Source organism: Platichthys flesus, chromosome 6, assembly GCF_949316205.1.
Source record: "Platichthys flesus chromosome 6, fPlaFle2.1, whole genome shotgun sequence".
NCBI classification, from domain to species: domain Eukaryota; kingdom Metazoa; phylum Chordata; class Actinopteri; order Pleuronectiformes; family Pleuronectidae; genus Platichthys; species Platichthys flesus.
The window spans coordinates 15117314-15131524 of record NC_084950.1 but is presented as its reverse complement, the minus strand read 5'-3'; the positions used below and the strand labels follow the sequence as shown (position 1 = coordinate 15131524).

The 14211-nt window shown below is 43.6% G+C and overlaps 1 protein-coding gene across 1 annotated transcript in view; it reads right to left on the bottom strand.

Annotated features, from left to right (window-relative positions):
* Window positions 1-1218: 1218 nt before the first annotated feature.
* LOC133955066 (mucin-2-like) overlaps window positions 1219-14211 on the bottom strand; it is a 20112-nt gene continuing 7119 nt past the window's right edge. The window contains exons 21-45 of the mRNA XM_062389716.1: window positions 13980-14210; window positions 13738-13894; window positions 13355-13483; window positions 12998-13200; window positions 11606-11641; window positions 10822-11107; window positions 5920-10215; window positions 5642-5817; window positions 5229-5406; window positions 4889-5136; window positions 4585-4768; window positions 4281-4491; window positions 3994-4169; window positions 3796-3865; window positions 3509-3609; window positions 3385-3416; window positions 3109-3286; window positions 2897-3001; window positions 2769-2809; window positions 2519-2641; window positions 2298-2396; window positions 2037-2165; window positions 1898-1937; window positions 1697-1820; window positions 1219-1563 (exon numbers count right to left, since the gene is read on the bottom strand). Of these exons, the coding sequence (XP_062245700.1) occupies window positions 1353-1563; window positions 1697-1820; window positions 1898-1937; window positions 2037-2165; window positions 2298-2396; window positions 2519-2641; window positions 2769-2809; window positions 2897-3001; window positions 3109-3286; window positions 3385-3416; window positions 3509-3609; window positions 3796-3865; window positions 3994-4169; window positions 4281-4491; window positions 4585-4768; window positions 4889-5136; window positions 5229-5406; window positions 5642-5817; window positions 5920-10215; window positions 10822-11107; window positions 11606-11641; window positions 12998-13200; window positions 13355-13483; window positions 13738-13894; window positions 13980-14210 (7764 nt within the window). The 3' untranslated portion in view covers window positions 1219-1352. The remainder of the gene's footprint in view (window positions 1564-1696; window positions 1821-1897; window positions 1938-2036; window positions 2166-2297; window positions 2397-2518; window positions 2642-2768; window positions 2810-2896; window positions 3002-3108; window positions 3287-3384; window positions 3417-3508; window positions 3610-3795; window positions 3866-3993; window positions 4170-4280; window positions 4492-4584; window positions 4769-4888; window positions 5137-5228; window positions 5407-5641; window positions 5818-5919; window positions 10216-10821; window positions 11108-11605; window positions 11642-12997; window positions 13201-13354; window positions 13484-13737; window positions 13895-13979; window position 14211) is intronic.

Sequence of the window (14211 nt, the reverse complement as noted above, 5' to 3'; positions counted from 1 at the left end):
TCTCTTGAAATGTGATGTTGGAAAAAAAGTATTTACAAACTATATTACAGTGAGCACATGACCTCAATGGTTGGTGCCCTGCTGGCAAGTAGGACAATGGAGATCATGACACGTTGGCCTGAGGGTGGCACACCAGGCAAATGAGGTCACTCAAGTTGAAAGGGTTACATTTTTGTCCCATGAATGTGCTTCCCAAATTTCATAGACAGTAAAAATGGAATATATGTGGATACCCATATATCTGTGATTGGCCAATATGTGCAGGTAATAACTGGGTTCCAGCCCCTCACGCACTTCAGGCCAACCACCCATTAATGCGAAAAAAGTCAGACCTGAAGGCCCACGGGTACAATGCATGGCTCAGGTCGAGCAACATATTTCACCAAGCTTGCAATGGGTCTGAGAGGTTTTCCAGACGGCTTGGTATTAAAGTGTAAGTGCACCAACAACCATGAGGGTCCTGAGATGCAACATGCAACAATTTATGCAAACTGGACTTCAACCTGAGTGACAGTGAAGAAGCAGCATTTCTTTCAAATTTGTGAGAAAAGCGCCATCTAGTGGCACATGCATACATGTGTAGTGGCACCATGTCAAAACGAAATGCTCAAGTTGGTGACAGTCAGACAGACCAATGTAAAGATATAACACCACTTCCTTAAAAAACGTCTTCATCTGACTTCATAAAGCCTTCCTATCACAGATTTGTATTGTCACAGGAGCGATGTTACATGAATAACCAACACACTATGTCTGTTGCTTTTAGAGTGTCTGGACAAAAGGAACTATTAATGCTTATAGTTCCAATCAGACTGGGGTTGTGTAGCCTGTCAGCCTCTTGTGGACACAATGAGTAAGAGAACATAAAAAAAGTAAAAAATAACTGATCCTGGCAAAATAAATTTTTAAATATACTGTAATCAGAATGTGATTGATATAAGGACACAATGACTTTGAGCTTGACCTCTGTTTGATTATTCCGTCCACCCTTGTGTATTTAGTATTTTTGTTATCCTGTATTCTATGTCTCCTTTTCTCTTACAACACAAGCAGGTAAACATCCCTCAAATCTTCTAATAAGTTCAAGAGTGCTGGTTTATTTACATTATAGCAACACCACTTTATATCTAAGCTGAAAGTGAGTTCAGTAGCAACTCACTGTACTGTTATCTATGGCAGCACCAGCTGGATTGGCACAAACAACATTTGAGACTGAACAGAGTTGCAACTTTTTAATTGACAAATACTTGCATGACAATGACAATTAATTTGTAAGAGGTGTAATGATTGGTAGAACTATATGGGAGTAATCTTTACATCCCATATCAATTAATGTGATGATGATTTCTTTGCTACACTAGTGTGAAGCTTCGCCTCCTGCGAGCAGATTTTCCAGGAGGTGTAGTGCAGTCTGTGTGGCCACAGCCACACTCGTCCACGTGTGTGTATGTGTAGCGAACCACGTCTCCATTCAGGCAGTTCAAGTCCACAGTGTGTCTGCTGGTCTTTGTCTCCTTACAGCAGGAGCAGGAATGCTGCAGAGCAGCTAATCCCTCAGAGTACCTGAGTGAACAAGGGGCATGATGAGTAAATAATCTACAAACCTGCATAAACTGCACCAAAACATTTTTAACTTAATTATGTGCTACTGTGACTTTCCACAAGATTCATGACCTATCCACAACCTCACACTTACTTGGTGAAAGTATTGCAGGATCCTTCACAGTACGGCATGTCTATCTTCTCAGAAGACTGACAGCCGTTTTGCAATATCTGGATTTTCATGGGTACTACCTTGCAGGCTTTCTCCTTCTCTTCACCTTTTCAGAAAAGACACATAATTAGCATGTTCTTATACAAAAACATTCTAACTAAGTGAAGAAACTGTCCAACTTACATATTTTACAACAACCATTGGCAGCAGTCTGAATTGTATCCTAAGGAGAAAAATAAACAGCGTCAACATAATTTGTTTTCAATTAGGTCATCACAGACACACAGTCGATCCGGATTCTTTAGACAGAAGTGATACTTACAGGGTGGCAGTTGCTCTGCTGGTAAGGTGGACACACGATATGTGAGCTGGTCGTTTGTAACGTCTCACCGCTCTTAATACAGGTGTGATGCTCACACATGTTCTCAGGTGGTGACCAGGTTTCTCCCGGCTGGAGAGCAGTGTGATGGACACACACACACGCACACACACACATACACACACACACATACACGCATTGAAAAACGGAGGTACTTCAGGATATTACACTTCCAACACTCATGAATCGCAGTCCATCACTTACCGTCAACAGATGCTTGGTACCGTTCAGACTGAGTTCACAGTGTGTCTGTACACACTTTCCACAACATACTTTTGGATCAGTTTCCATATACTCATATCCCTGAGCGAAAGAGGAGAGTTAAGTTTCCAAGTTCAAAGTGTTCACTAACTTTGAGAGACGCTCTGACGAAGAACAAGCAGCGTTTTCATGTATATGACCATAATTGTTTATGTTTCTCTTACCTCGTCACATGTTTCTTGACATTGCTTAAACTCACAGGTTACTTTGAAAAGTTTAGTTTTGGGGTCCACCTCAGTACTACAGGTACAGTCTTGACAAATTGCTGCAGGAACTGGAGAACCAGGCTTGTAAACAAAAAAGAAATGGGTTTTTGCCAGCCAGAATTCAAAGTGCACCGGGATACGTGAGAACAAAAGTGACATTTTAACAAATTATTGGAGAATCATTCTCTTATTTCCATTTCTTGTTTACCTGGTACTCAGCCCCTTTGTGGACACAAACTCTTTTAGGCTCTAGAAAAGGAAAAGACAACAAACATAATGTAAAAAAGTCTGTGTGGTCATTTTTGATATAAATACAAACTGAATTAACGAGCTCACCACATGTAAGTTCTAAACAGCATTTCCCCTCAGGGACAGTGACGACTGGCGAATATCCAACTGGACACTTCATGCTGTTAACTGGGCAAGTGCTGCTTTTACATTCTGTGGAGATGGTAAATGATGATAGTAAATGATAAAGTGCCATCCAGGAGAATCCTTGTTACTTTAGAACGTGGAAGAAAAATGTGCACTGATACTGATTGTCTTACGGCAAACAAAGGAATAACAACAGCTGTCTGACGGATTTGTTTGGTTGACAAGGATGAACCCTGGACCAGTGCAGGTTTCTGCAGGTGGCTCTGGGCAAACCTTGGGCTTACAGGTCACAGTCTTAGTGGACTCCTCACAGAGGCAGTTTTGGCATTTGTACTCAAACTGCTCATCGAACTGAAAGAACACACCACAGCAGTTTTTTTAATTCCCTATACCAAGGAAACAATACAGGTTTGGATTTAGGCTGATGTTGAAGAGAAGACATGACTCACCTCACGAGGAATGCCCTCGGGATCAAGACACCCTGTTGGAAAATGAACAATCCTGTAGGACTTCATGATTGAAACAACATATCCAGCTCATTATTAAGACTTCAAAGAGAATCGGCCCACCTACCACACTTATCAACACACACGCCAGACTCTTTGTTGAAGAGTTTCATTCCATCTGGACAAAAGCAGCCCTCGGTAGCATAGTTCATCATTACTTCATCAGGACTGTAATATTTGATGATGACGACAGAAAGGTTAGGTTACCTCATTTCTTTCATACCGATAAAACAGTCGATTACTTCTACTGTTGTCAATAAAAATATTGATTACCATATCCCATTAGGCTCTTATTCTCTGTCTTCTTCACAGTGACCCATAAAAAGACTTCAAACCTTTGTTGGTAAAACTTACTTGTCTTCGCAGGAGGGCTGTTCTACAGGACTACATGGTTTGTAAACTGTGTTTGATGGGCAGTCACTTGCTGTTGGTGAAGAAAATAAAGCAATTGGTTCTTTTTAAAGTATTGTTGTGTGGTGTTTAGTTTGTTTCGATTGCAACAAATCTAATTTGAATCTCGTGATTCCTAAACACTATGAAATAATTACATACCACACAGTGTAGTGTGGTTCCTCCAGTTTAGGCAAACCCCAGCTTTGGCACAGGCAGCAGCATAAGTCTGCAAACTTGTGCACTCCACTGCTGGGTTTGAAACATGACAGCTGTCAAAAACACAACCTCGGTAGAAGTTCTCAATGGGCACAACTGGATGGCACGCTGCAAAGATGCTGTGAAAGTCAAACCAACAAAAACACAAATCAAAACTCTATTTAATATTGATGACAATATGTCAAAGTTCAGGAATGTTTATGAACTACAGTGTATTACAGAATGCCTACCTGCTTTTAAGAAGGTCACACAAGCTATCCGGCTTGCATGGAATTAACTCTGGTGGAGGTGTAGGTACTTTGGTGGGCAGCACAGATGGTATCTCACAGCTGGGTTGGTAAATGTCTTTGGCAAGCCAATAGTCAGCCATCACTGCACAACTTTCAATCAGCTGGCCTCCAGGCAACCTGCAGTCATTGGCCTGGTTGTTGTCACAAGTTCCTGACAAGTGAGTAACAAAAACAGGTAAGACAACAATGTGACCAAATATTAATGATTTTCTTATATGACAACAAGAGACTGAGAAGCTCTTACCACAATGGCCCTGAGTGTTTTGGCCAAAGTATTGAAATGGAAGGTCAATGCTAAAGCCAGTTATTCCAAATGTAATAACCACTTCTAAACGGGGGATCTCAAGAACCATGTTAAGTTTAGAACTTAAGATCTTAACGCCGTTTTGTGAATAAGGTAGCTTCAGACGTTTTCCATTTTTCAGAGCCTAGAGAGAAAATAAATATATTATATGCTGTGACAAAATATCATCACTGTAATTTCATTGACAATGGAGAGATTTTCAGATCGTGATATACAACTGCCCTATTGTCATTTATTGTTTTACCTCCAACTGTGCTGCTCCCATAAGATTGTGATTTATAAGTTTGACCACTTGCGAATTATATGATATAATCAAAGATCGCGGACAAGAAACATCTTCAGTTGGATCACAATAGACGTTGTCAATATAAATCTTCAGCCCATGCTTTGGTAAAATCTCTTCCATCAAAACGTAAGTGCAGTTTCCTTGGTAACTGTAGAACAATCCATCAAATGTGATGTAATGAGGATCTCCCCAGCCTTCACATGCACCTAATGACAAACAAGAAAAACTTCAAAATCCAATACGTATTTACAAGAGTAAAGAAGTATGTTATACAACCTTAAACAGCTGAAATGCTTACAGTCACAAACATAATATTGGCAGCAGTGGTACTCGTCCCACACAAGAGTTGGATTCTTTTGTCCGTTGGTACAATTGATGGGCACGGGGAGTGGACATTCATATGGAACAATTTCAATTGTATTGTTCTCAAGGCATTTGGCCATGGTGCAGTTGCAGAGAAAGAATGTCTCATTTTGCTAAGGTAGGAGAGAGAGAGAGGGAGAGAGAGATAGAGATAGAGATAGAGATAGAGATAGAGAGAGAGAGAGAGAGAGAAACAGGTTAAATCAGTGATATTTAGAAATATTGTGCAAAAAATGCAAGAAAGCCTGCATTCTTAATCCTTGTTTCCCTAAATGTAATTCAAATATACAAAACCATTTCGATAACATTATTCACTGTTTATATAGAGTTAAGTAAAACGGTTCTTACTGTTACATTCCAAGTAGGACAGGTAGGAGGTATTGTTGCAGGTGTGGTTGTAGGTGTAGGTGTAGTCGCAGGCGTGGTGCAACTTTCTGTCTTGTTGAGAATCTCGCAAATATCAGAACATATCATTGTGAGACAAACATCTGATCCAAGGTCATTCCTGTCATATATTACATCCCCTAATAGTGAAAACAAATGAGAATAATAGTTAGACATGGAACACAGTTACTTCAAATTTGTGACATAAATGTAATTGTGAAACCAAAATGTCTTTGACTTACCTGGCTTGTACTGCTTGCCATTAACTATGCAGAAGCATACTGTGGTGGCGCTTACAGACTCAGTGGTTGTGGTTGGCTCTGGTGTTGTTGTAGTAGGTTTGGTTGTTGTGGTTGTAGACTCTGTGGTTGTGGATGGCTCTGGCGTTGTTGTAGGTGGTTTGGTTGTTGTGGTTGTAGACTCTGTGGTTGTGGTTGGCTCTGGCGTTGTTGTAGGTGGTTTGGTTGTTGTTGTGGTTGTAGGCTTTGTGGTTGTGCTTGGCCCTGCAGTTGTTGTAGGTGGTTGTGTTGTTGTTGTTGTAGGCTCTGTGGTTGTGGTTGGCCCTGTAGTTGTTGTTGTTGGTTTGGTTGTCTGGGTTGTAGACTCTGTGGTTGTGGTTGGCCCCACAGTTGTAGTAGGAGGTTTGGTTGTTGTTGTTGTAGACACTGGGGTTGGCCCTGCAGTTGTCGTAGGTGGTTTTGTTGTTGTTGTGGTTGTAGACTTTGGGGTTGGGGTTGGCCCTGCGGTTGTCGTAGGTGGTATTGTTGTTGTTGTGGTTGTAGGCTTTGTGGTTGTGGTTGGCCCTGCAGTTGTTGTAGGGGGTTCTGTTGTTGTTGTGGTTGTAGGCTTTGTGGTTGTGGTTGGCCCTGCAGTTGTTGTAGGTGGTTGTGTTGTTGTTGTTGTTGTTGTTGTAGACTCTTTGGTTGTGGTTGGCCCTGTAGTTGTTGTTGTTGGTTTAGTTATCAGGGTTGTAGACTCTGTGGTTGTGGTTGGCCCCACAGTTGTAGTAGGAGGTTTGGTTATTGTGGGTGTAGGCTTTGTGGTTGTGGTTGGCCCTGCAGTTGTCGTAGGTGGTTTGGTTGTTGTGGTTGTAGGCTCTGGGGTTGTGGTTGGCCCTGCAGTTGTCGTAGGTGGTTTTGTTGTTGTTTTGATTGTAGACTCTGTGGTTGTGGTTGGCCCTGTAGTTGTAGTAGGAGGTTTTGTTGTTGTGGTTGTAGGCTCTGGGGTTTTGGTTGGCCCCACAGTTGTAGTAGGAGGTTTGGTTGTTGTGGTTATAGTTGTAGTAGGAGGCTCTGTTGTAGATTTTGTTGTTGTCTCTTTTGTTGTAGACTCTGTGGTTGTGGTTGGCTCTGGCGTTGTTGTAGGTGGTTTGGTTGTTGTGGTTGTAGACTCTGTGGTTGTGGTTGGCTCTGGCGTTGTTGTAGTAGGTCTGGTTGTTGTGGTTGTAGACTCTGTGGTTGTGGTTGGCCCTGCAGTTGTAGTAGGAGGTTTGGTTGTTGTGGTTGTAGGCTCTGGGGTTGCTGTTGGCCCTGCAGTTGTAGTAGGAGGTTTTGTTGTTGTGGTTGTAGGCTCTGGGGTTGTGGTTGGCCCCACAGTTGTAGTAGGAGGTTTGGTTGTTGTGGTTGTAGTTGTAGTTGGAGGCTCTGTTGTAGATTTTGTTGTTGTCTCTTTTGTTGTAGACTCCGTGGTTGTGGTTGGCTCTGGCGTTTTTGTTGTAGGTTTGGTTGTTGTGGTTGTAGACTCTGTGGTTGTGGTTGGCTCTGGCGTTGTTGTAGTAGGTTTGGTTGTTGTGGTTGTAGACTCTGTGGTTGTGGTTGGCTCTGACGTTGTTGTAGTAGGTTTGGTTGTTGTGGTTGTAGACTCTGTGTTTGTGGTTGGCTCTGGCGTTGTCGTAGGTGGTTTGGTTGTTGTGGTTGTAGACTCTGTGGTTGTGGTTGGCTCTGGCGTTGTAGTAGGAGGTTTGGTTGTTGTAGTTGTAGACTCTGTGGTTGTGGTTGGCTCTGGCGTTGTAGTAGGATGTTTGGTTGTTGTAGTTGTAGACTCTGTGGTTGTGGTTGGCTCTGGCGTTGTAGTAGGATGTTTGGTTGTTGTGGTTGTAGACTCTGTGGTTGTGGTTGGCTCTGGCGTTGTTGTAGTAGGTCTGGTTGTTGTGGTTGTAGACTCTGTGGGTGTGGTTGGCTCTGGCGTTGTTTTAGTGGGTCTGGTTGTTGTGGTTGTAGACTCTGTGGTTGTGGTTGGCTCTGGCGTTGTTGTAGTAGGTTTGGTTGTTGTGGTTGTAGACTCTGTGGTTGTGGTTGGCTCTGGCGTTGTAGTAGGAGGTTTGGTTGTTGTAGTTGTAGCCTCTGTGGTTGTGGTTGGCTCTGGCGTTGTAGTAGGAGGTTTGGTTGTTGTAGTTGTAGACTCTGTGGTTGTGGTTGGCTCTGGCGTTGTAGTAGGATGTTTGGTTGTTGTAGTTGTAGACTCTGTGGTTGGGGTTGGCTCTGGCGTTGTAGTAGGATGTTTGGTTGTTGTAGTTGTAGACTCTGTGGTTGTGGTTGGCTCTGGCGTTGTCGTAGGATGTTTGGTTGTTGTGGTTGTAGACTCTGTGGTTGTGGTTGGCGCTGGCGTTGTTGTAGTAGGTCTGGTTGTTGTGTTTGTAGACTCTGTGGGTGTGGTTGGCTCTGGCGTTGTTTTAGTGGGTCTGGTTGTTGTGGTTGTAGACTCTGTGGTTGTGGTTGGCTCTGGCGTTGTTGTAGTAGGTTTGGTTGTTGTGGTTGTAGACTCTGTGGTTGTGGTTGGCTCTGGCGTTGTAGTAGGAGGTTTGGTTGTTGTAGTTGTAGCCTCTGTGGTTGTGGTTGGCTCTGGCGTTGTAGTAGGAGGTTTGGTTGTTGTAGTTGTAGACTCTGTGGTTGTGGTTGGCTCTGGCGTTGTAGTAGGAGGTTTGGTTGTTGTAGTTGTAGACTCTGTGGTTGTGGTTGGCTCTGGCGTTGTAGTAGGATGTTTGGTTGTTGTAGTTGTAGACTCTGTGGTTGTGGTTGGCTCTGGCGTTGTCGTAGGTGGTTTGGTTGTTGTGGTTGTAGACTCTATTGTACTTGGTGTCTGAGTATTCTCTGACGTTATAGTTGTATGTTCACTGACAAGGGGGGCAGTTGATGGTACTGTTACTTCAGGACCTGTTGCTACTGATATAGAACTAGTTGTGCCCACAGTTGTAGTAGGTGGTTTTGTTGTTGTTGTTATTGTTGTTGTTGTTTGAGACTCTGTGCTTGTTGTTGGCTTTGCAGTTGTCGTAGGTGGTTTAGTTGTTGTTGTTGTTGTTGTTGTTGTTGTTGTTGTTGTTGTTGTTGTAGACTCTGTGGTTGTGGTTGGCCCTGCAGTTGTCGTAGGTGGTTTGGTTGTTGTGGTTTCAGACTCTGTGGTTGTGGTTGGCTTTGGCGTTGTAGTAGGAGGTTTGGTTGTTGTGGTTGTAGACTCTGTGGTTTTGGTTGGCCCCACAGTTGTAGTAGGAGGTTTGGTTGTTGTGGTTGTAGACTTTGTGGTTGTGGTTGGCTCTGGCGTTGTTGTAGTAGGTTTGGTTGTTGTGGTTGTAGACTCTGTGGCTGTGGTTGGCTCTGGTGTTGTAGTAGGAGGTTTGGTTTTTGTGGTTGTAGACTCTGTGGTTGTGGTTGGCTCTGGCGTTGTGGTAGTAGGTTTGGTTGTTGTGGTTGTAGACTCTGTGGTTGTGGTTGGCTCTGGCGTTGTAGTAGGAGGTTCGGTTGTTGTGGTTGTAGACTCTGTTGTTATGATTGGCTCTGGCGTTGTTGTAGTAGGTTTGGTTGTGGGGGTTGTAGACTCTGTGGTTGTGGCTGGCTCTGATGTTGTAGTAGGAGGTTTGGTTCTTGTTGTTGTAGACTCTGTGGTTGTGGTTGGCTCTGGCGTTGTAATAGGAGGTTTGGTTGTTGTGGTTGTAGACTCTGTGGTTATGATTGGCTCTGGCGTTGTTGTAGTAGGTTTGTTTGTTGTTGTTGTAGACTCTGTGGTTGTGGTTGGCTCTGGCGTTGTAGTAGGAGGTTTGGTTGTTGTGGTTGTAGACTCTGTGGTTATGATTGGCTCTGGCGTTGTTGTAGTAGGTTTGGTTGTTGTGGTCGTAGACTCTGTGGTTGTAGTTGTAGTAGGAGGTTCTGTCGTAGATTTTGTTGTTGTCTCTCTTGTACTTGAAATTATAGATGGTGTAGTTGCATGAGTTGTGTAATCACATGTTTTATCTGGACAACATACTCTGATCTTATAGTCAAAACACTTTGCTGGTCTAAACTGGTTCTCTTTTTTACATATTAAACCAATTCCCAAATCACAACTGACCACTTGGCCAGTTTCATCCTTATATTCATCAAGGGTCATCTCAGGATAAAGTACTGATCTACAATCAATTTCTACTGGTGTTTCGCAAATTTCTTTACCGCTTTTTGTAATATTCTCATATGTTTCCCAGTCATTTTTGTCCGTTATTGGGTCATGAACATTATACCATTCTGACCAATTACACGTTTCAATACATGGGGTTGTGCCAGATGTGGTTGTGGTTGGCCCCACAGTCGTAATAGGAGGTTTGGTTGTTGTGGTTGTAGGCTTTGTGGTTGGGGTTGGCCCTGCAGTTGTGGTAGGTGGTATTGTTGTTGTAGTGGTTGTAGGCTTTGTGGTTGTGGTTGGCCCTGCAGTTGTTGTAGGTGGTTGTGTTTTTGTTGTTGTTGTAGACTTTGTGGTTGGGGTTGGCCCTGCAGTTGTGGTAGGTGGTATTGTTGTTGTAGTGGTTGTAGGCTTTGTGGTTGTGGTTGGCCCTGCAGTTGTTGTAGGGGTTTTTGTTGTTGTTGTGGTTGTAGACTCTGTGGTTCTGGTTGGCCCTGTAGTTGTTGTTGTTGGTTTGGTTGTCGGGGTTGTAGACTCTGTGGTTGTGGTTGGCCCCACAGTTGTAGTAGGAGGTTTGGTTGTTGTTGTTGTAGACTCTGGGGTTGGCCCTGCAGTTGTCGTCGGTGGTTTTGTTGTTGTTGTGGTTGTAGACTTTGTGGTTGGGGTTGGCCCTGCAGTTGTCGTAGGTGATATTGATGTTGTTGTGGTTGTGGTTGGCCCTGCAGTTGTTGTAGGTGGTTTTGTTGTTGTTGTGGTTGTAGACATTGTGGTTGTGGTTGGTCCTGTAGTTGTTGTTGTTGGTTTAGTTGTCGGGGTTGTAGACTCTGTGGTTGTGGTTGGCCCTGCAGTTGTAGTAGGAGGTTTGGTTGTTGTGGTTGTAGGCTCTGGGGTTGTGGTTGGCCCTGCAGTTGTCGTAGGTGGTTTTGTTGTTGTTGTGGTTGTAGACTCTGTGGTTCTGGTTGGCCCTGTAGTTGTTGTTGTTGGTTTGGTTGCCGGAGTTGTAGACTCTGTGGTTGTGGTTGGCCCCACAGTTGTAGTAGGAGGTTTGGTTGTTGTTGTTGTAGACTCTGGGGTTGGCCCTGCAGTTGTCGTCGGTGGTTTGGTTGTTGTTGTGGTTGTAGACTTTGTGGTTGGGGTCGGCCCTGCAGTTGTCGTAGGTGATATTGATGTTGTTGTGGTTGTGGTTGGCCCTGCAGTTGTTGTAGGTGGTTTTGTTGTTGTTGAGGTTGTAGACATTGTGGTTGTGGTTGGCCCTGTAGTTGTTGTTGTTGGTTTAGTTGTCGGGGTTGTAGACTCTGTGGTTGTGGTTGGCCCTGCAGTTGTAGTAGGAGGTTTGGTTGTTGTGGTTGTAGGCTCTGGGGTTGTGGTTGGCCCTGCAGTTGTCGTAGGTGGTTTTGTTGTTGTTTTGATTGTAGACTCTGTGGTTGTGGTTGGCCCTGTAGTTGTTGTAGGTGTTTTTGTTGTTGTTGTGGTTGTAGACTCTGTGGTTCTGGTTGGCCCTGTAGTTGTTGTTGTTGGTTTGGTTGCCGGGGTTGTAGACTCTGTGGTTGTGGTTGGCCCCACAGTTGTAGTAGGAGGTTTGGTTGTTGTTGTTGTAGACTCTGGGGTTGGCCCTGAAGTTGTCGTCTGTGGTTTTGTTGTTGTTGTGGTTGTAGACTTTGTGGTTGGGGTTGGCCCTGCAGTTGTCGTAGGTGATATTGATGTTGTTGTGGTTGTGGTTGGCCCTGCAGTTGTAGTAGGAGGTATGGTTGTTGTGGTTGTAGGCCCTGGGGTTGTGGTTGGCCCTGCAGTTGTCGTAGGTGATTTTGTTGTTGTTGTGGTTGTGGTTGGCCCTGCAGTTGTAGTAGGAGGTATGGTTGTTGTGGTTGTAGACTCTGTGGTTGTGGTTGGCCCTGTAGTTGTTGTTGTTGGTTCGGTTGAAGGGGTTGTAGACTCTGTGGTTGTGGTTGGCCCTGCAGTTGTAGTAGGAGGTTTCGTTGTTGTGGTTGTAGGCTCTGGGGTTGTGGTTGGCCCCACAGTTGTAGTAGGAGGTTTGGTTGTTGTTGTTGTAGTTGTAGTAGGAGGCTCTGTTGTAGATTTTGTTGTTGTCTCTTTTGTACTTGAAATTATAGATGGTGTAGTTGCATGAGTTGTGTAATCACATGTTTTATCTGGACAACATACTCTGATCTTATAGTCAAAACACTTTGCTGGTCTAAACTGGTTCTCTTTTTTACATATTAAACCAATTCCCAAATCACAACTGACCACTTGGCCAGTTTCATCCTTATATTCATCAAGGGTCATCTCAGGATAAAGTACTGATCTACAATCAATTTCTACTGGTGTTTCGCAAATTTCTTTACCGCTTTTTGTAATATTCTCATATGTTTCCCAGTCGTTTTTGTCCGTTATTGGGTCATGAACATTATACCATTCTGACCACTCACACGTTTCAATACATGGGGTTGTGCCAGATGTGGTTGTGGTTGGCCCCACAGTCGTAATAGGAGGTTTGGTTGTTGTGGATGTAGGCTTTGTGGTTGGGGTTGGCCTTGTAGTTGTTGTAGGTGGTTTTGTTGTTGTTGTAGACTCTGTGGTTGTGGTTGGCCCTGGAGTTGTTGTAGGTGGTTGTGTTTTTGTTGTTGTTGTAGACTTTGTAGTTGGGGTTGGTCCTGCAGTTGTGGTAGGTGGTATTGTTTTTGTAGTGGTTGTAGGCTTTGTGGTTGGGGTTGGCCCTGCAGTTGTTGTAGGTGGTTTTGTTGTTGTTGTGGTTGTAGACTCTGTGGTTGTGGTTGGCCCTGTAGTTGTTGTTGTTGGTTTGGTTGTCGGGGTTGTAGACTCTGTGGTTGTAGTTGTCTCATGAGTTGGGGGTCCAGTTGGTGGGGCTGTAGAGCTTTGGGTTGAAGTTTCAGTTGGAGTGGGGGGTTCCGTTGGTGTAGTAGTAGGCGCAGTGGTGGAAGTTGAAATTGGAACGTAGCAGGTTTCATTTCCAAATATCACTGTTGCATTGATGCAGATTGCATAGTAGCACATTCCCAAACTATCGTTCACATTATAAATAACTTCATTTTCTTCATATCGCGTTCCATTGAAAAAGCAACCTTCACATTCCTCCACACAAGTCTGGTTGCGCTCATCAAATATGGGTTTATCTTCTGGGCATACAGGGTAACAGCCTGTAAAATTCATAACATAAAGTATCATAATATTATAAATGTATTATATATATATTTTATAATGAAGACGGAAGCTGGCCAATGGATGTCTGAAGCTGATTTGTTATTTAGCCAAATTAATCATAGCTACATTCACTGTGAGAAAATGTCTTACCTTCAAGATTGGGTATAGGGTTAATACAAGTTCCATCTGGATTTAGACAGGTCTTGAAACAAGGTTGGTGACAAGGGTTGTAATGCCACATGCAGTCTTCTGGGTTGTTGTAATAGTCACAATAGACAGCTAGGAAGAAAAGAGACAAGATACGTTATGTATTTGGAGTAAAGGATATGTTGATCCAACAAAACTAAATAAAGTATCGTGAGGTTAACAAGAACTCAAACCTGAAAAAGGTTTAGTTTGAACTAAAAACAAATTCTCAATATCTTAATGCCGGGGCCATACGAGCTTTGTAATTTATAAAGAGATTAATAGGCCAGAAAATTCTGAAAAAACATAATTTTAATGACCAAAGGCTACAATTGTTGTTTACTTACGACAGATGTCTGGAGTTCTCCATGCAACACATACTTCAGCTTCATTACAAGCTTGAGCATAAGCTGCGACCGCTGTGCAGAAACACTCACAGTCTCCTCCAGTGTCACAGGCACATGAGTCTTTCACGCAGTTTTCATAGAATGGAAGGGGGTTTACCTGCTCAGTAATAAAACATTGATGTATTTAATATTTCCAAGAACAGAACTTTACGTGATGATAGAGTAGAGACAACTCTTATCACCTTATTGTGGCAGCCTCGGAACGTTGGCCCGGTGATAATGCTGCACATCGATTTTGCCCAGTGGTGTCGATTGGGTGTCGCCTTGCAAGGGTCGACACTTGTTTCTGCATCTGGGCAGCTGCTGTGCACTTTCCAGCTGTTTGCAAATTCTGTTGGAGTGCTCACCTCCAGCTGACCCTGGGTGGTGAAGTCATTCTGGACATCACCGTCAAAATCTCCGCACAGGCCACAC